General features: G+C 36.4%; 2 protein-coding genes across 3 annotated transcripts; both read left to right on the top strand.

Moving 5' to 3' along the window:
- Nucleotides 1–9,427: 9,427 nt before the first annotated feature.
- Nucleotides 9,428–11,764, top strand: LOC120189135 (heat stress transcription factor A-7a-like). 2 transcript variants are annotated; one of them, XR_005522477.1, is made up of 3 exons: nt 9,428–9,994; nt 10,511–11,567; nt 11,662–11,764. XR_005522477.1 is itself a non-coding variant. In XM_039192468.1 (2 exons), the coding sequence occupies exons 1-2, from the start codon at nt 9,683–9,685 to the stop codon at nt 11,273–11,275; spliced, it is 1,077 nt and encodes a 358-aa protein (XP_039048399.1). In that variant the 5' UTR covers nt 9,428–9,682; the 3' UTR covers nt 11,276–11,627. The 2 variants fall into 2 exon arrangements, 1 of the variants encoding a protein (XP_039048399.1); XM_039192468.1 differs by lacking the exon at nt 11,662–11,764 and having other exon boundaries at nt 10,511–11,627.
- A 6,624-nt stretch (nt 11,765–18,388) lies between these two features.
- On the top strand, nt 18,389–21,081 carry LOC120188903 (protein indeterminate-domain 12-like). Its single transcript, XM_039192279.1, has 3 exons — nt 18,389–18,901; nt 18,988–19,381; nt 20,285–21,081. The coding sequence occupies exons 1-3, from the start codon at nt 18,739–18,741 to the stop codon at nt 21,003–21,005; spliced, it is 1,278 nt and encodes a 425-aa protein (XP_039048210.1). The 5' UTR covers nt 18,389–18,738; the 3' UTR covers nt 21,006–21,081.
- The last annotated feature ends 102 nt before the right edge of the window (nt 21,082–21,183 follow it).

Genomic DNA, 21,183 nt, shown 5'->3' on the forward strand with positions numbered 1-21,183 from the left:
TCTTACGTAAATATATTTTTATCAAAAACATCATTTGGTATGAATAAAACTAAAAAAAAAATATTATAGAAATCGTTGATAATTATCAACAACTTCGTTAAGAGTATGCAGCTTTTGATAATTTTGATAGAGATTATATTGAGTTAATCAAAAGATAGGGTGAATATTAAATTTATTGTGTGGAAAAGAAATACACGTTTACATATTGAAGACACGTATAAATATGAATATAAATTGAATTGGATGATGAGTGTGCACGTGTGTAAATATTGATTATAATCATCCAACATATAAATTAAAAAAAATAATATCAAACTAATATTTATATCATTTATGAGATGATACTCATGTTGACCCTATTCTATCTAAATCTATAACTCTGCTGGCGGAGAAAGTTAAGGTTAATTTATGATAGTTTTGTCTTAAAAATTTATTATGTATTTTTTTTAAAAATAACACAATTGATAATAATTTTAATTATAATTATTATACGAGTTATTTTCCGTTATTTTTAAATGAAAAAATGTCAATTTATTATTTTCATTAACACGAATGATAATTTTATATTTTTTTCTATAATTAAATAACCTAACAAAAAGACGTTATATTCTTTTTTTTTTGAAGTGAAAAATCATTATATTCCAATAGCATCATCAATTACATCTTGCTTAATACATTCAGGTTCATCAAAAAAGAACCAAATTGGATTGGTGTTCGATAAAGCCCAATGCGCAAGGGTATGAGCAACACGGTTAGCTTCCCTACAAACGTAATGAACTTTAATAGTAGGAGCCCTCGTCAATAAAAGCCTAGCTTCATTGAGCAGCAATCCAATCGTAGATAAATCCTGAATCTTCCCCGTTCTCTTGTTGGCCAATCTATTGACAATCGAAATAGCATCACCTTCAATAATAACTCTATTCCACCCATTCTCAATCGCCAACTTAATACCCTCAGTAAAAGCAGCAACTTCAGCTGACTCGGCCGAACTCGGAGGATTAATCTTCTTTGCAAGACCCGCAATCACCATTCCATGGGAATCCCTCGCCACAACCCCAATAGCCGCCTTCCTATTCTCCTTGCAAAAGGCCCCATCCACATTAACTTTAATTTCATCCTGCCCCGGCTTAATCCATCCCCTAAAACGACTAAATCCAACCTCATCCCTATCAATGGCATCCACCTTCTTCACTCTACGGAACTCCTCAATCAAATTCGAAGAACTAACAATAACATTCCTGTCAGTTTGCATTTCCCCATTATGCACCATGTCATTTCTTCGATTCCAAATATTCCAAAGTAGAGCAAGAAAAAGATCAAACCCTTCATTAATCAATTTGGAATGAGCAAAGATCAACCAAGAAAGAGGAGAGGATCCGATCCATTCAACAATCACCTGAGAAAGTCCCGATACCACCAGGACCGACCTAACTTTGGGACAATCTTTAATGGCATGCAAAACAGTTTCCAGCTCTAAAAGACACATCGGGCAGACCCCATTTCCTATATTCGCTTGAACCAATTTAGCTCCCACAGGGATGGCATCATGACAAATACGCCATCCAAAGATTCTAATCTTTGGGAGGACCCGAGCTCTTGCAATTCTGTTCCAAATGCCATCCACCACCAAGGTCGGACTACTTCGAATCATCAACCAATTGTAACCCGATTTAGCAGAATAGAAACCTGAACCATGATGATTCCACAGTAACCGATCCCCTCTAACAGGAGCAATTAGTGTCTTAAGAACTTTATCTGCATCCGCCGTCCGAAGCACTCCAACAACCTTATCCTCATCCCACCTGGCACACCCGGGAACCATGAAATCCACAACCCGAACCGGACGCGCAGCATTATCCACATATCTTTCTCCCCATTCAATAGCGCAATCATCACCCCAATTCTCCTCAAACATCCTGATTCCACTATCAATACCCACTCTCCAAAAAAACCCATCCTTAAGTTCCTCTTTAGCCTTCATGAGACTAGCCCAAGCATATGAAAAATTAGTCCCCATCCTAGCCTCAAAAAATGAGGAATTCGGGAAGTATTTAGCTTTAATCACCTTAAAAGCCAACGAATTCTCATCTTGAATAAATCTCCAAATCTGGTTCCCTAGTAACGCCACATTAAACATATGAAGATCCCTAAACCCCAACCCTTCAAATTTCTTAGCCTTGCAAATTCTATCCCATGCCACCATAGCCCATCCTCTAGAATTCTGTTTACCCGACCACCAAAATGATCTAGCTTGTGATTTTATGTCCTTCAGAACCCCATCCGAAATCAAGTAGCAAGACATAGCATACGCAGGAAAAGCCTGCACCACGGACTTGATAAAGACCTCCCGCCCTCCAAAAGACAGCAATCTCTTCGTCCACCCCTGGATCCTTTTTTCCGTTCTGTCTTTAATAAAATTAAACGCCGCCCTTTTACCTTTCCCCACAACCAACGAGAGACCAAGATAACTTCCCGGCTCCGAGGCTTCAACAACACCAAGCTCTCTCAGAAAGGATCCCCTATCCTCAGACGGAGTATTAGGGCTAAAGTAGATACTAGACTTCTCATAATTCACCTTTTGTCCGGAAGCTTTCTCATATTGGTCCAGGATACCCTTAATTCTTCTGACTTTCGTCATCGAATTCTTCATGAACAAAAGGCTATCATCCGCATAGAAAAGATGAGAAACTCTCGGCCCTCTCACACTTGCTCTAATTCCCTTGATCTCGTTCCGCCTTTGAGCCTTGAGCAGCAGTGCGGAAAGGCCCTGAGCACAGAACAAAAACAAATTGGGCGATAAAGGATCTCCTTGTCGGAGACCCCTCTGAGGAACAACAACATCAGACAAAACACCATTGATACGGATTTGGAAAGACACAGTGGAAATACATTTACGAATGATATTAACAAAGGAATCACAAAAGCCCATCCTAGTCAAAACATTCAATAAAAAATCCCATTCCACCCTATCATAAGCTTTTTCCATGTCCAATTTCAACGCAGCTCCCTTGTTAGGACCATTTTTTGCACGCTTAAGATAATGAAAAATTTCATGAGCAACAAGGAAATTATCCGAAATACTACGACCCGGGACAAAAGCACATTGATTCTCTGAGACACAAACATTCATAAGCGGTTTAAGACGATTAACAATAACTTTTGACACAACTTTGTAGATGACCGAGCAAAGGCTAATATGTCTAAAATGTTTCATTAACTTCGGGCTATCAACCTTAGCAATAAGGACAACAATGGTACGATTTACATAATCAAATTCCTTCGTACCATTCAAAAGACAAAGACAAAGATTCACGAAATCACTACCTACAATATTCCAAAAAGAACGAAAGAAATGACCTGGAAGACCATCGAAACCTGGAGCTTTCGAAGGGTTAACTTGGGAAAAAGCAAAGATGACATCCTCAGCAGAAAATTCCCGGCAAAGCATCTCGTTGTCACTTGGATCAATACACTGTTCAATGGCTTGAAAGATCTCCTCATCAGGGTTCGCAGCAGATGAACGAAAGAGAGAGGAAAAATATCTCGAAGCAATCCCAAAGATATCTTCAATCCTATCACACCAGACCCCTCCTTCATTCTCCAAACCCTCAATCCAGTTCTTTTTCCGACGCCCATTGGCTCTCGCGTGAAAAAAGGAAGAATTACGATCACCATCCTTAAGCCACGCCACACGCGATCTTTGAAACCAGAACCGCTCATCTTTATCCAACACCTCCTTAAGCTTAGCCATAACCTTCCTCCGAAGATCACACTTCTCAGCAAAGAACGGCCCAGAATCAATCTTAAGAATAGCTCCTCTTAACCGCTTCTCATCCCTCTTAGCTTTAGTTCTTCGCAATCTTTGCCAACCACCCAACGTAACCCCCAACTTGCCCACTTTAGTCTCAAAAGAGTCCTCCCCATGCCCCCAAACCCTTTGCACTATATCCTTGCATTTCTCTTCATCAGCCCAGCAATCATCAAACTTGAAGTAATCCTTCCTAACAGAACCCATCACCTCAACCCCCTCCAAGCTTAAGACAATAGCCGAGTGATCCGAAGACGCCATCGGGACCGTATCAACTCTAGCCTCCGGAAACATCAATCTCCAATCATCCTTCGCTACATATCTATCAATTCTCTCACAAACGAAAGATCTGGCTCGCGTTCCACTAGCCCACGTAAACCACCCAGTCCTTGGCCTAATATCCCACACCTCAGCAACTCGAAGGCACGTCTTGAACTCCTCCATTTGGCTCCGAATAGGATTCCTCCCTCCACTTTTTTCGTTCCCATGAATGACTTCATTAAAATCTCCTCCAACACACCAAGGAAGAGAAGAAGTGGACGCCAAATGCGAGAGCATCACCCAATTAAGCCTTTTGTTCGCCCATTCACTTCTCCCATAAAATCCGGTGAACCGAAATTTCTTATCCTTCCAGACCACCTCCACATCTATGTGAATATTAGAGAAGCTCTGCAGACTAACCTCACATCCTTCCTTCCATAGCATCATCAACCCCACACAACGATCCGATCTTTCAACTTCAAAACAACCCCCCATCTTTGTCGCCACTCTGATAGCCTCCGTTTTATTTTTCCGTAATTTCGTTTCAGAAACAAAAACCAAAATTGGGTCCTTATCGGAGATCATTCTCCTAAGTTCTCGAACTGTCGCTGGGTTCCCAAGCCCCCGGCAGTTCCAACAGAACAGCGTCATGGTTCCTGGCGGGGCTGAAACTCAGCCTCCGCCAATAACTGTGCAACCCCAGCTCCTTCCTCGGGTAGTTCACTTGGGTCTTCCTCCTCACTCATTCCCACCTTAGAATTCAGAGTAGAGTCCGAAATATTCACAAGTTTCCGATTGATCCTCTTCACTTTCCTTTTCCCCTTACTTGCATCCCCAATCTTCCGCTTCCCTGAACTGGATGAGCCAACTTCAGCCCGAACACTCTCCACTCGATAATCTTGGAGTTCCTCAATCAGCTCTCGGTTACATCGAACGAACACATCAGGGAAGGTACTAGGGAGAGAGCTGTCCGTCCCTGTAGGGTCCGAAGGGTCTGAATCATCTTGGTTAGCACTTGATGATACTAACAAATCCCTTCCTGGCATCCACGGTCTACCACGTGGAGTCCTAGTTCCCCTATCCGGACTAGGAGAATTGGCCGAGCTTGTCACAGTCCTTCTATTTAAATCCCCTTCAGCATAAACAATCCCCACTTTCCTACTCGAATTACTCTCGTCCGGTCTCTTAATAGGAGAGACTCTAAGCCATTCTCCAAATTGAAGAAACTGCTGCAATTGATCCGAAAATCCCGGACACTCCGTAAGCACATGTCCTATTATCCCACACTTATGACAAAAGGAAGGAAGCCTCTCATATTTTAATAGACATTTCCTCGAATCACCATTCGCACAAACGCCCATTTTAACACATCTTCTCAGAGGTTTAGAACTATCAATCTCTACTCTCACCCTAAGAAAATCCCCCATCCTTCCATCACCTGGTCTAGTATCAGTAGCTATAATCTTTCCAATACGATTTCCTATCTTTTCAGCAGTCTCAATTTTCATAAAACCCAAAGGCAATTCACAAATTCTAACCCACACCGCTAGCAGCCGGAAATCAAATTCTTCAAGACTTAGCTTAGGATCGAAATGAGCAATGGCTAAAAGCATACCTTCAAAACTCCAGGGAGTCCTTTTCATTATGGCCAGCTTGTCCGAGATCGTCTTAAACTTGAAAAGGAACATGTTTTCCTTCAGAATACTTGCATCCTCAAGCCTCGAATGTCCCCAAATAGATCGAAACACCCTCAACACCGCCTCACTTTCTACTTTTTTGTAACCGATTATCCTTGCCACAATCCATTTGTCCATTTCCATTTCATCATCCTCATTAGCCATCCGAGGTGGGGAGATGTCCTCTGACTCCTCCTCTGTAAAATTCAAGTGTTTCATCAGTTCCGCTACCTCTTCAGACATCTTCCAAGAAATAAACACAAACGTGGGAGAGATGCAATAAACAATCGTGAGAAAAGAACAGGCTTCTCCCTTAATTTCTTTGATTTCGACTACTATCCCAAAAGAGCTTAGTTGAATCACCAAAGAAACATAAAAAATTTCTCCCCTCCTTATAGCATTCCAACTACACCGACCTCTCTTATCCTTCCTACACATATCCCACCTCCACGTCTCACATTCCTCCACTTGCCTTAATTCCCTTCGAAAAGTCCTCCTTTTAGACATATGTCCAATTTCCAATATTATTTTAATATATCTTTCCATAAATATATTCATATAAAAACTAATATTAAAATAAATATTATAAATTTCCCTTTTCCAGCACACCCCACTGTCCGTACTTAGATCAGCGCCTACAACACTGTAGCCGCCGCCTTCTGCCAGCTGTTCTGCCCGATTCAGCCGAGGACTCACATCGCCTACAATAGCCCTGCCACATCCACCGCCTGTCAGCACCGAGTAACAAGTGGGATATCCCCGATCCCTTCCAATCCCATCAGCCGCCTGCACCGAGACACAAGTTGCTATCCTCAGTCCATGACTCGACGATTTAATCATCATTTTCCAGATATTTCCATAAAGAAAAAATCTTCTATCATAACTAAGTCCCCTCTCAACCGAAACTAAACTAACTCTCTTGACTTCTTGATTATCATAACCGAACAACCCCAATTCCCTGTTATGCTCCAAAACAACCCCTGTAGCAATCCAAAACGAATCACCATCCATAACTTCATCGTCCCGTTTGTTGTTTGAAGACCTTCTTCTAATCTCTTCTTCAAGCTTAATTTCTTTGTTACTCATAATCTTCCATATCAAGCATCTCTCAATACCTTTATCAATCTTCAATTTCCCCATACTCCTTAATCTTCCCTCCCCTTCCCTCTTCTTAATCCAAAAAAATTCATCTTCCTCGAACACCTCCATCATACCTTCCCAATCTTGAAATTGCTTTAACTCTATCTTTCCTCTCTCTTTATCAATCCATCCACCGTTACTATCTTTCAGAAGATCCTGCAAAACATAAAACAGAAAAATAGTCCAAATATGAAAACACCAAATGCTTTTACCTTCATTTTCTATATCTGAGGACGAACACCAAGAGTGCCACACTTTTTCAGGATAATTATCATTCCCTAAAAATTTAAGGATTTGACAACTAGAAATCCTAATTTTGAGACACCATAACCATTTTGAACTCCTAAAAGGAAGTTCTACAACCGGGAGTCCATGATAATCCATGGACGAGACCAAGAAACAACCCAAGAACAATCTCTCGAAAAAGAAACCTAGAGAGAAGGGAGAGAATCTCTCACTAGACACCATTACCAGTAGACATTGAAATGTCTAAAAAGACGTTATATTCAAATGTATATTTGAGGATTTTTTTCTTTAAAAGTTTAAATATTTATATATTTACGTAGTAGTACCATATTTAAAAAAAATGGTTGCCCTCTCTTTCGAGACTTTGCCCTGACTGATTCGTATCGATCAATGTCGCACACCTAGCTATGGTAGGTGAACCTCATAATAGGAAATTTTACATACACAAGACCTCGAACTTAAAATCTACTCAAGTGATATTAAATTGTTTATCACTTCAACCAACAACCAACCTTATTGGTGTACTATATTAAATTTTAGGTAAACTACACCATTCGTCATTAAATTTTACTCTCTCTCATATTTCACACACTTCACTTTCATTTTTTCCCAATTTAGTCATTGAACTTTAAAATTGCTCTTGTTTTGGCTATTCTAAATTATTTTATTATTATTTTTGTATGACATGACATTTTTTATTGTTTAATATAACAATAATTTAAAATATAAAATAAAAATATATGGTGGGTCAACTATTCACCGACATACCGTTGATGGTTGTCGATGATGGTTGTTCGGTCCCAAATTTCATCAGTCGCTTCGTCTTAACCTCTAAGTTCGAATTCGATCTCCATTTGATCGAAACATGCTCTGATCCGATCAAAAGTGAAAAACCGAAATGCTGACCACCGTCAATCGCCTTAGATGGTAGTCGTTCGATCCCAGATTTCATGAGTCGCTTCGCCTCATCCCCCGAGTCCGGATCCGACCACTATTTTGTAGGAACATGCTCGAAAGTCCATGAATAAGAGATCAAAAGTGAGGAAACTGAAATATTTCAGTTGAGATTCACGGGTTTTGGGATTTTTTACTGAAACAATCACAAATTCGGACTCAAAGTGTCAATGTGAATCTCTTGGTACAATTTGGGCTCAAACGATTACCGATTTCGAAGGCCGACGGTGATGAGAAGAGACGGTGGTGATGTTGTAGATGATGAAGTGAAAATATTATTTTATATTTCAATAATAATAAATGTCATGTCATAGAATAATAATAATAAAATAATTTATAATAACTAAAACAAGAGCAATTCAAAAGTTTAATGAGTAAATTGGAAATTTTTAAAGTAAAGTGAGTGAAATAGGAGAGAGAATAAAGTTAAGTTAAGAATGATGTAGTTTACCCTAAATTTTAATAATCTAATTGTAAGGTGTTAAGTGATTTGTGACGTCCTTAATAATTTAGTAATAATTCATACGTGATTGAATTTGAGTAATAACTATACGTGGGAGTAGGGATGGCAACTCAACCCGAATTCGACGGGTTTCGATCCGATCCGACCCGATCGGGTCGGATTTTTTTAAAAAAAATTCGGGTTCGGGTCGAGTTTTTTTTAAATGTGCTGTTCGGGTCGGGTCGGGTCGGGTTTATGGTGAAAAAAATCCGACCCGACCCGACCCGAAAAATATATATAATTTTATCATATATATTTAGAGATAATTACAATAATGTCCCTCCATATATAATTTTTTTCAATTAAGTCACTGTTTTCATTGAATAAATTTTTTTTTATTATTATTTCGGGTCGAATCGGGTCGAGTCGGATTTTTAAGTCATATATTCGGGTCGAGTCGGGTCGGGTCACGGGTGAAAAACCCTTTCTTCTTGGATCGGGTCGGGTGGCCCAAAAACCCGACCCGACCCGACCCATTGTCATCCCTACGTGGGAGCCTACGTTTCAAATGGAATCCATTTAAATAAAATAAAAATAGACAAAAAAGTGGGTCCAACCCCATGTCACCAACATGCCTTACACCTTGAAGTTCCAGAACTTTCCACACTAAAGGAAAATGTTCATATTTTTTATTATTATTTTATTCATAAAATGAATAAACTTTTTTAAAACAATTTTATCATTAAATCATAATAAAATGACAAGGTTCCATTATAACCTCTAGAACTTTCTAAATACTTTTTTATAAGAAACCCACTAAATATATATTTTTCTATTTTTTTATACACACTTGCTGCCGTGGCTGTTATTATATATACGGGCGTGACTAAGCATCCCAACTCTTACTATAACCGCAAAAACGACCTTCCCAAGGAGGAAACCTCCTCACAGAAAAAACTACTAAAGATTCTCTGTTTCACTTTCTATTTATAAACGTACTGCTTCACTTTAGATTCAGCTTCGATTTTTTTTAACATGCTTGAGGAATCAGCTTGGCGTCCATGAAGCTTCCCCTGTTTTCAAGCTCCCGATATTCTCCTTTCTCTTTTGGATTTTATCGAAACAAACTGTGATCAATAAGTTTGAAGTTAGACGATGAATCCGTATTTTCCGGTGAAGGAAGAGTACCCGAACTCGAGTTATTTACAGTCCGACGATGACCCGTCGGCGATGATGATGATGCCGGCGCCGCAGCCGATGGAGGGTCTTAATGAGTCGGGGCCGCCGCCATTTCTCACGAAGACTTTCGACATTGTTGATGATCCTAGTACTAATTACATAGTTTCTTGGAGCAGAGGAGGCAACAGCTTTGTTGTGTGGGATCCTCACGCTTTCTCCACTAGTCTTCTTCCTCAATACTTCAAGCACAATAATTTCTCTAGTTTTGTTAGGCAACTCAATACTTACGTAAGTTTTCTCATCTCTTAAGTTTTCTGTTTTTAATTTTCAATTTTGAATGCTCTTCTGGAATTTTGGGTTTCATTCATTTCATTTGCATTGTTTTAATTTTCTTTTTAGCAACCATTGGTTTATCTCCTTGTTTGTTGGATGCAAAAAGTCTCCTCTTTAAAATTATCAAAGCTCGAGATTTTTCTTGAAAGTTCTGGAATCTCACATGATTTACAGATCGTAAAAGCCATTTTTAAAATATTTTTATTACGTTTTTTTTGTAGAATGTTCTTTGATGTCCTTTTATGGATTATTTTTTCTGCAATTTTTTTTAATAAACTTTAAGCCACTTGTCTTTTTTTTTTATTGTTTTTTTTCACCCATAATGGTTGCTTCTGGAAATGGGGCCTTTGCTCAATTATTATTTTATTCAGTATTTGTTAGCCAAGTCTATCTCCATCTACAATGAAATTAAACATGAATTAATCAGCAAGTTTTTTGATTGATTATGGTATGATTTTCTTTTACTTGCAGGGTTTTAGAAAGACTGACCCAGACAAATGGGAATTTGCCAATGAAGGGTTTCTAAAGGGGCATAGGCATCTACTGAAGAACATTAGGAGGAGAAAGACAACATCTCAGCCCCTACTATCTAATCAAGCTTCGGGTCCGTGCATCGAAGTTGGCCGATTCGGACTAGACGGTGAAGTCGATCGATTGAAGCGCGACAAGCAGGTACTAATGATGGAATTAGTGAAGCTTAGACAGCAACAGCAGACGACTCGAGCTTACATTCAAGCCATGGAAGAAAGGTTGCAAGGAACCGAGAAGAAACAGCAGCAAATGATGTCGTTTCTAGCTAGAGCAATGCGGAATCCGGCTTTTATCCAGCAGTTGATGCAACAAAAGGATAAAAGAAAGGAGCTCGAAGAAGCGATGTCGAAGAAACGGAGGCGGCCTATTGATCGCCCACCCGTTGGAGTCGATGTAGGCGAATCGAGCATGATAAGTCCAGTTAAAACCGAGCCTTCTGAGTACGGTGATTACGGATACCAAGTGACGGAGTTGGAAGCATTGGCACTGGAAATGCAAGGATATGGTAGGGCAAGGAGGGACCATGAGGAAACACAAGATGATTTCCAACACCAGGATAAAGAACTCGACGAAGGGTTTTGGGAAGAGTTGCTGAATGAGAGATTCGAAGGCGATTACGATATACCGGGAACCGAAGGCGCCGATGATGAAGATGTGAGTGTATTGGCTGACCGATTGGGATACTTGGGTTCAAGTCCAAAGTAGCATCAGTTCCTCTTATTTTTCTGCAAAATGGGTCTTCAAAAACACACAATTAGGCCATGATATTTCACATTGCTTTGATGGTTTCTTGGGACTTGGCAGGCAGGACTGGGAAAACAAAAAGAACAATATATCCATGGAAAATCTCCCTTGTTACTGGTGTTTCTAACCCTGTTTGCCCCCCTTTTTGTATATCCTTTTTGCAGCTTAATTTTCTGTCTTTGGTTTATGTTATTGCAGCTAGCTTTGTAGATCAGAATCTGATGTGTTCATCGATCATGACTTGTTTCACAAGGTTCTTGTTCTGGTTTTTTCCCACAATGTACTATTCAATAAGCTGCAATCCTTTAATCCACTAATTATCTTTGCCCTCTTTTTAATTTCTTTAGATTGTTCTGAAGCTGTTGAAAATCGACAAGATGTAGCCGCAAGTTGCAAAGAATTCCAATGATCACTGGGTATTGTTTTACGTACAAATTCATTAATGTAAAAAATACTTTAATATTAATGATTTGAGCATGTTTTTCAGTCCATCAATTAAACTTTTTTCAACAATAATGAACAATCATGAAAGGATTTGCTTTTGTGTACCATGAAGATATTTTTCATGGCCATGGCAAATTGATTCTGATTGGTCGTTGTCAAATCTTTCTCCAAATCGCAGAGCTTTAAAACTGGGAACGTACCCTTCCGCAAAATCAAACAAAATGGTCTCTCACCTCTTGCTTTTAAATTATGTTGCTTTCACCTGATGAATTCTCTGAAAAGCACAAGATATTTTTTTTCCTCCGAGCTTTTGGCTGCTGTAATTTCATCAAAAAGTTTTGAGATTTGCAGGGTGAAATTGGTAGGCTATGAACATGATCACGTCTTCAAAAGCGACATTCATGGTTGTCATCATGTTCTTTTATTTGTGGCTGGAAATTGAATTGTTGATCAACCACAAATCCATTGAAAATGGTTCTTGGAACATCTAAATTGAGTGAAAACAAATACCAAAATCCCACTTTCACTGTTTGTACCAATACAATTAATGGCCCTGAGTGTGGCCCTTAAACTTCTAAAACCATAAAAAAAATGTCAGAAAAATCAGCTTTCTGGTTTCAATTTCTAGGTCTAACTGCTGAAAAAAGAGAGCTGCAATGATTTTAATCAAATCAGGGTTACTGATCCTTGTTTCTTCAACCTTTTTCAGATTAATCACTAGTTTTTTACTGCTGCATGTTTAAACTACAGGGTCATTTTGATATTTTGCTGCTGCATGTTGTTGATGCTGCTATGATGGGGCTCTGTTGCAGGACCCAGGCAATTCTAAAGGTAAAATCGTTGCTTTCTTTGAGACAAATTATGTTGGGGTTTTCTTATGATTAGATAGCAATATGCAACTTGGCAAACATTTAATCATTTCATCAAATACGTGAGAAAAAAGTAAAAGACTAATGAACAGCCTTTTCTCTGAGTGTTTAAATGATTCCAATCTTGTCAATGAGATTGTCCTGGTTACGAGAGTCCGTTTTGTTCGTCGTGTAATCGAAACAAGGCCGAGGAGATATGACCGACATGATATTAGCGGATGCCGATCAAGTAAAGTTCACTTTCTTTATAGTAAGACATTAGCATACCGAGATACAAGTGGTGTTCTACTTGTGTGGTTATACTATGAATGCAGAAATGCTGAAACAGACTGAAAGTTTTGGAACTTGTACATGTCTGAAGATAAATTTCTCTCGACGGTGACATCTCGTTGCCGTAGGAAGAGTATGTCGAAGCGAAGACCATCGATGCTTGAGTGACAAGAAACGATGAGATCAGTTGTTTTTGAATTGGTTTAGCATACCAGTGTCAACTAAACTAACTTCACAGGAAAAAGTGTTCACATTCATGCATTGGACGTTCTTGGACTGTTTTGAGCACGTGACAGTTTGCAGATTGTCTGCCTTTAACTGTATACCATCTACCCGGTTAAAACCGTAAACTGTCAACAAGAATTTCTTTAAATAATCAACACAGTGTTGACAATTAAAGTTAGTACTGTAATCCAAACTATTGTATAGATGTTTATGTCAAATGATTCTGGTTGGGAATCGTTTTTAGGTGGTTTAAAAACGTTGGATATTAAAAGCGCGTTTTTAATAGTCAGGGTCTCATTTATCATTCTGAGTAAAGTATTATTAAACACCTATCGTAAAATATCCACTTAGAGATTATATTGACCCGCATATCAAAAACATAAAGTATATTAAAACATACATCATCAAAAGGGGTCAAATTAACTAATTATCCAATTCGAGTTTGAATTTCGAAACTTATAGGCAAAGTTTTGAGACCCAACTTATAGATATCGAAACTTAAGGTCAAGTATGGAAACCTCAAAACCTATTGATTTTGATACGTCGATGCAATAGCTCTTTCTTTGATCTCTTTTCGTTTTCGTTGCACCTAAGTTGCTATTACAATGAAAATGATGGTTCATCCCATGGAAGTATTATTTGAATCAAAACGGTCAGTTAATGTGCAGTAAATTTTTCTTGGCTCTTGGGGGTAACTCTTGCATGGCAACACCGACATCCGTTATAAGATGCCTATCATTACTTACCTTGATTATCATGTTTCTATTCATCTGTGCTAGCATGACTGCTTGAGGTCGGTTATTGCCGATTACTGTTTACCGTTTTAACTACATCGAAATTGTGCATTATGTTCTTTTTACGTCGACGTAAGACTTCATCATAGATGAATCGAGGGATGTTGGGGGCGGTAGTATCCTCTGAAAATTTTAAGTTCTCGTATAGTTTCTGTATTTTTTTTATATTTTGTATTGATAATTTAATTTTGCATTCATGAAATTTTATAATTTTACACCCTTAAATTCTTAATATAAATTTCTGAATTTGTATCTCTAATAAAAAATCATACGTTTGTCCTTAAACTTGACGATCTTTTGACTTTAGCTAATCTTAGATTTAGTATCTCCAACTCAGTTTCATCGAATATGTGGTTCTACTTCTATTTTCTTAATTCTTGATCATTATTTATAGGATGTGATGAAATAAAAACTGAAACTTATAGGATGTGATGAAATAAAAACTGAAACTTTTTATTTTATAATAAAGGTAAACAATTCATCATTTTTATCGTAATATTATTATTATTTTATTGAATTTGATCATTCAAGTGGGATGATCACAAGGATTATAGTATAAAGTGTCATGTAGGGCCTATCCCATTGTTTTTGCCCTCTATTTATTACCTAATAATGTGTACACAAGTTGGAAGAGAGAGATAAGAGGTGGGTGATAAGGAAAGCTTATGGACCGACTCAATTTGGGTTTATTTTTCTTGTAAGGTATATGTCCCTCGTTTGATTTTGAAGTCTAAATGCTTTATTAAATTGATTTAATTTTTAAATACAAAAAGTTTAAAATTATTAAATTATTATTTTTAAATAATTTAGAGGTGATTATAAATTATTATATGTTTAAAATGTTTTTTAGTCATTGGTAATGTATATACACTATAGATTAATTGTTCAAACCCAAAACTTTCAAGAAGATCAATTCTATTTTTACTACTAAGGTAATTCAATGAGTTCAAAATTATTAAATTATTCTGAATCAAAATTAAATTAATAAAATGTATAAATTTTAAAAGTTAAATTATTATTATTCTATGCCATATTATTACTTCTTCTAGTATATAATGATCAATAATTTAAAATAAATATCAACTAAATTTTTTAACCACTTACTCAATATATTATTGACTTGAATTATAGTTAGAAATGGAGTCCAAGTCAGCGCTTGTGAGTGGCAAAAGAACAAGTGTAGTAATTGTGAATAGAAGAAGGAATTATATAAACAAGCAAACAAATAGAAAGCCTATCCCTATCTCATAGGCTTTCTCGTGAGTATCAATGAACCATAATGTGGGCCCAGCTCAGGCCCATCCTCTCCTTCTACAAAGCCATGTTGCTGGTAATAACAATTGTACAATGAAACCCTACCCCAACAAAACATACTCTTATTCTGCGGACGCCAAAAAAAAAAAAACCAAGACATTAGCTGTGACCTACGGGGAGAAACTGTCGTCTTCCAAATGGAAACTCATCAATCCATGTGTATACTATGAAGTTACAGAGATTGTACCCTGTAAATCAACCCCTCAAATGAAAGGCTTGGATTAATTGATAAAAAGGAAACGAATTTTTTAATAGCATCAACTGAACATTTTTTTAATCATTGAGATCATTCAATATATTAAAAAAATGATCTTATATAATCAATTATCAATACTATCGAATAAACCATTTTTTATTAATAGAATAAACCACTTTCTATCTTTTGGTAAATTTATCTTAATTAGCATATATATATATATATATATATATATATATATATATATTTATTTGTAAAGATAAAAATTAATATGATTAATTAAATGAAATAATTAATTTAATGGTTGTATATATTTTAATAAAAAATAAATTAATTAAAATTGTGTATTATATAATACAAGTGGATACAAATTAATATAAGCATGCCAATCAATGTTGACAAAAAAAATTATTTAATAAAACAAAATATGAACTACTTGCTATCCATTTAGGATGGAAACAGGGGCGGACATAGACTTTATCTAGGGTGGATTCGTGTTCATCCTTAAATCTAATTTTTGTATATTAGTAGTTTATTTTATTAAGGGTGTCCATCCTAAAATTTTATTTTTATTCATTCTATATAAAAAAATTATTTTATTAATATATAAATGTTCATCCTAAAAAGTATTTCTAAATCATTGGTAGATGAAAATATTTGGAACTAACGGGTACTAGTGCCATACCAAGAACCATGATAGAACCAACCTAGCTTCAAAATGGAAAACAAATTCCAAGTTTGATCGGTCATATCAACAACGCTGCAATTCAGAACAGGGATTTAAGAAATTTCATAAATAAATAAAAATTATACTCAGAAACAAATCCAAATAATAAGTATTATAGATAGATATTTATAAAAAAAATCTAATATATTTTGTATCTATAGTTTTTTTAATTTAAAAACATAATAACTAAAATTAAATATATTCTAAACAATTATATTAATACACAGGAAAAAAAACACCACGAATTCATGAGACTTTTAATAGATTTAATTTTTCATTTCCGAGCATGAGACAAACCATATAGGCTCAAGTCTGCATTCTTCTCCGATTATATCAACATTCAACAAACAAGTGATGTAATCATAAGCCACATTACATTCTCAGTGAGAAAATACATATAAATTTAAATTTTTAAGATAATATAATTGGAAGAAACAATCCCGAATCTTAAACATAAACAATAAAATATTTATAATATTTTGAGCGTAACAGAGAGTCAGATAAATAGCCGAGTTTGGTGTAGTCTTGAAGAGATATGACGAGGCAGGAGAAAAATGGGTGAAAAAAAAAGAACATAAAAATGGTGGAGCAAGAGAGCCAAAACTGCATGCGAGAATCTGGTAATAGAAGAACCCGTGAATAAGGAGATGGACCCCATTGGCATTAGGAGCCTTTCTGCATGCAAAACAATAGTAGCAGACTCACATCATTGCTTTGCCAATTCCACGCCTATCATAACTCTGCATTACTCCCTCAAATATATAGCTCCGAATGGTAGTTTTTTGTTCTTCTTCTTGTTTTCCTCGTATTTTTGAATCTCTCTTTACAAGCATGACAAAAGGAAAGATTTTTATGATTTTACTTTGGTCGGCTCTGGATTTAAAAATATTTTTAGGGTAAGTACATACGTATAAACAATAAAAAATTTCACAGGTGAACACGAGTAAAATTTAAGGATGAATACAATTAATAAAATAAATAATTACTTGAAGAAAATTCAAATTTCATGATAGTCATTCGTCCACCTTTCCGCCTTAATAGATCCCTCGTGCATGTATGTAGATGTGATTGAAAGGTCTTTGTTGTTATGTTGAAAAACCTTCGAGTGAATTTTAGAGCATTATTTCCATACATATAAGATATTTTTTTAACACTATGAGATAATTACAAGATAATATTTATTCATAATATATTTTAACAATTAATAACGCACACCCATTCTATAAACATATCTACTTGAATGCAAGACCTCATATGAGAATAATATTCCCTTTAATCACTCAAATTATTCGATGAATTCACGTACATTTAAGAGATATGTGACGATCACTTGTCAGTTTGACGCAGTGATCTCTTAGGGCGAGGTAGTTTCTTGGGCATGAATTGGGCAAGCTCTTTAATTCGAGAAAACTATCTCAGACGAAATGGTTGCGTATAACAATATGAATATTAAGTTATGTCTCACTAATTAAAATGATTTATATTTGGCTAGAACTTGAGGTAATAATATCTTATCTATTGCAACATGATTTTGTTTAGAATAATAACGGTATATAATTTTATATACTATAAATGTATTAGATGATAATATATCATAAAAATAAACTTTTGAAAAATAATTTTAAAATTTCACGATGACGTTTGTTCCATGTCCATTTCTTTTTGTTTCAAAATTAGATTGGATTTTTATTTTATTATTATTATTGTTTATAATTAATCTACCTTTTAGACTTAAGTCTTCTACATAATTAATTTTTTAATTTTAGTATCGATGCTTATATTTATTTTATTTGATATGTTACATTTGTAATTAATATATATATATTAATTTTATAGAATGAAATGATGAATTATAATTATTTAAAAAAAGTAAAATTAAATAATCAAATATATATACAAACTCATAAATAAATAAATACTCAACTCTCCATACCCTTTGTGTTTACCATGCTTTCAAAATCCTAGTATTTAATTAGTATAATACAATGATTCCACCCAAATCAATCTCCTTCTAGGGTTTGGGTGTTTTATAACAGGAACAAAGGAAAAGACAGAAAGCGCCAACGTCAGAGAGTAAAAGAAAAAGAATAAATTATTATAAGATTAAAACAAAAAATGAGAGCAAAATATGTTGAATCAACTGGGGCTGAGCTGAGATATTTCCTAGTCATTGCTTCCCTGAGATATCTCTACCTTTTCTACATTTCTTAACCCTTTTTTTTTCTCACCTGGTTTTTTTTAATATTCTTTTTACTGAACTGATCTATTATCTACACCACCCTGCTACTGAAACTTTCCACTCTTATTCTTCCCCTCTCAAAATCTATCTGTAAATCTATATATGTGCAGAAAGGGCTCAGTTCTTGAAGGTTTTTATATATATATATATATATGATATCTGATTGTGTTGCAGAGTTGTTCTGACGAGCAATCCATGGCTAGATAGTGACTTGGAGAGAATAACCCATCATCATCTCCTCACGAGACTTTGTTTATAATGCTACCCTATCAACAAAACAACTAATACTTTAAGAAAAGGGGAGAAATCAAATTAGTCTTTTGTGGTTTTTCTTTCTTTCTCAGACATGTTTCCAACAGTTATGTCCAATTCCAGTTCTTGGTCTGAGGAAGCTAGTGTTTCTTCTATTACAAGGGTTCAAGACCTAGGTAGCTTAAATCCCATTGTTTCATCCATTTCTCCACAGCAGCGGACACTAAAGAAGAAAAGAAATCTCCCAGGGAACCCAGGTAAGACTTTGTTCGGTTCGAAAACATGTTTTTTCTACAGTAAAAACAATCCGTGTTTTAACTGTTTGATGTTGTTGTTGCTGCAGATCCGGAGGCTGAAGTGATTGCTTTATCTCCCAAGACTTTACTGGCGACCAACAGATTTGTGTGTGAGATCTGTAATAAAGGTTTCCAGAGAGATCAAAACCTTCAGCTCCATAGAAGGGGACATAACCTTCCGTGGAAACTGAAGCTAAGGAGCAAAGAGATGAAGAAGAAAGCCTATGTTTGCCCCGAGCCGACGTGTGTTCACCACCATCCGTCGAGGGCTTTAGGCGATCTTACCGGCATCAAGAAACACTATTGCCGGAAACATGGAGAGAAGAGATGGAAGTGTGAGAAATGCTCAAAGTTCTACGCTGTTCAATCTGATTGGAAAGCTCATTCTAAAACTTGCGGAACCAGAGAATATAAATGTGAATGTGGAACCCTTTTCTCAAGGTATTTATTTCATATTTCATCGAAATCGATTTATTGATAGATTAATCCATGTAACTTACGAAATTCAGATATTAAACGTAAGACTAAATCTCTTTGGATGCTCTTGGTATTTAGTGTGGAAATCCATTTTTGTTTTGCTTTGTTGTTCTCTTACACAAGAATGGTAACTGGTAAGTCATGCAGGGAATATGTGTGGGAACTTAAATGCATGCAGTGACAGGTTTTCGTGTTGTCGAAGTTGGACACCATTAATACAAATCGTCTGTATCTGTCTCTTGGTGACCTAATTGTAAAAGAAATGCCTTTGAAATCTGAACCAGATGACCATCTTCAAATTATCTGGAAAAAATGTTTTTTTTCTCTGTTTTTACTTTTCGTTTTTTGTATCTTGCAATCGAGTGGACTGCGGTCTCAAAAACAATGATGTTATCCAAGAGGGAAAAAAAGAAGCAAAAGAAATTACTATAATTATTGCTTTTTGGAGTTCATGGTACAATTGATCAGAAATCTTTTACAAAATTTTATTTCCTGTTAGGTTGCCATTATTAACTCGCAGAAATCATCATAACTGATGAAATCTGCAAAAATATATGGGGGCTGATTTTGCTATTTTCCTTTTTTTCCCACTATCCATCATCATCAATTAGATCATGTTTCGATTGCATATCTTTTGTTACATGCATGAAGCTCTAGTTTCAATATATATATATTATAAAACACTATCCATCATAATTTTTCGAAATTCATGAAAATTCGAGCCATCCTTTTGCATGCATTACATACACATTGATTAACATTTGACCAACAAATATAAAGTTTATTACATTTATGATTTATTCAACGCGCATGCATAATCCTAGGGTTTTGATTTTTATGTTTTTTTTTCTTTGTGAAAATCTCCAGGAAGGACAGTTTCATAACTCACAGAGCGTTTTGTGATGCATTGGCTGAAGAAAATGCAAGGTTTTCAACGAACAACCCTGCCTCCTCCGCCGTCTCCTGTGTCGCCTCCGCCGTGAATCCTCCGTTTTTCCCTTTCCAAACTAATATCTCTTTCCATCCATGGCTGGAACCTACTCAGACCTATAACCCTAACCCTAATGATAATAACCCACTTCATGTCAACCCTTGGTCTCATCATTTTGTTCCATTCTCCCAAGAACCGGCTACGCCGCCGCCTCCGAAGCTCGGGTTTGTCTCACCCTTCCAGAACCTCCATGTCAGCAATAACATTTCCTCCAATGTTGCCATGTCGGCCACCGCGCTCCTTCAAAAGGCTGCCACTGTTGGGGCAACTGCTATGCGGATAAACAACGACGACAGAGGCTGCAACGACAACATGGCTGGTTATGTCTCATCGGAATTTTTTGGTTTCGGAGCCGGAAGCCTGGGCTCATGGCAGAAGAGCAGCGACCATTTCACGAGGGATTTTCTAGGTTTGACCGGAGACAATCACCATCATGGTGGTGGCAATGGAGACTTTAACCTTAGCATGAACGTGAGAGAGGTTCTAACGTATGCCGGGGGACTGGAGTTGCAGCAGTTTGAGAGAAACCACTCGATGTTGAAACCCCAGGGTTTTGGATTCGCGGAGCCTGCCTCGGAAACATGGGGTGACTACTAAATGTCAAAAAGGGTCAAATTACGTTTTGATCTTTCTACTATACTTAATTTGGGATTTAGTCCTTGTATTTTAATTTGGAATAGTTTAATCTTTTTATTTAAATATTATAATTAAAATTTAAAAGTTATTTTTATTACTTTAATAGATATAAAATTAAAAATATGTAAAATTAAATTCT

Source organism: Hibiscus syriacus, unplaced genomic scaffold, assembly GCF_006381635.1.
Source record: "Hibiscus syriacus cultivar Baekdansim isolate YM2019G1 unplaced genomic scaffold, ASM638163v2 tig00116951_pilon, whole genome shotgun sequence".
Taxonomy (NCBI): domain Eukaryota; kingdom Viridiplantae; phylum Streptophyta; class Magnoliopsida; order Malvales; family Malvaceae; genus Hibiscus; species Hibiscus syriacus.

What these genes read in the sequence shown, in the direction of transcription:
- LOC120188903 (XM_039192279.1), top strand. Translation starts at nt 18,739, where the DNA reads ATGTTTCCAACAGTTATGTCCAATTCCAGTTCTTGGTCTGAGGAAGCT. An exon ending in AAATCTCCCAGGGAACCCAG is followed by an intron (nt 18,902 to 18,987) that starts GTAAGACTTTGT and finishes TTGTTGCTGCAG; the next exon opens with ATCCGGAGGCTGAAGTGATT. An exon ending in TGTGGAACCCTTTTCTCAAG is followed by an intron (nt 19,382 to 20,284) that starts GTATTTATTTCA and finishes GAAAATCTCCAG; the next exon opens with GAAGGACAGTTTCATAACTC.
- LOC120189135 (XM_039192468.1), top strand. Translation starts at nt 9,683, where the DNA reads ATGAATCCGTATTTTCCGGTGAAGGAAGAGTACCCGAACTCGAGTTAT. An exon ending in TTAGGCAACTCAATACTTAC is followed by an intron (nt 9,995 to 10,510) that starts GTAAGTTTTCTC and finishes TTTTACTTGCAG; the next exon opens with GGTTTTAGAAAGACTGACCC.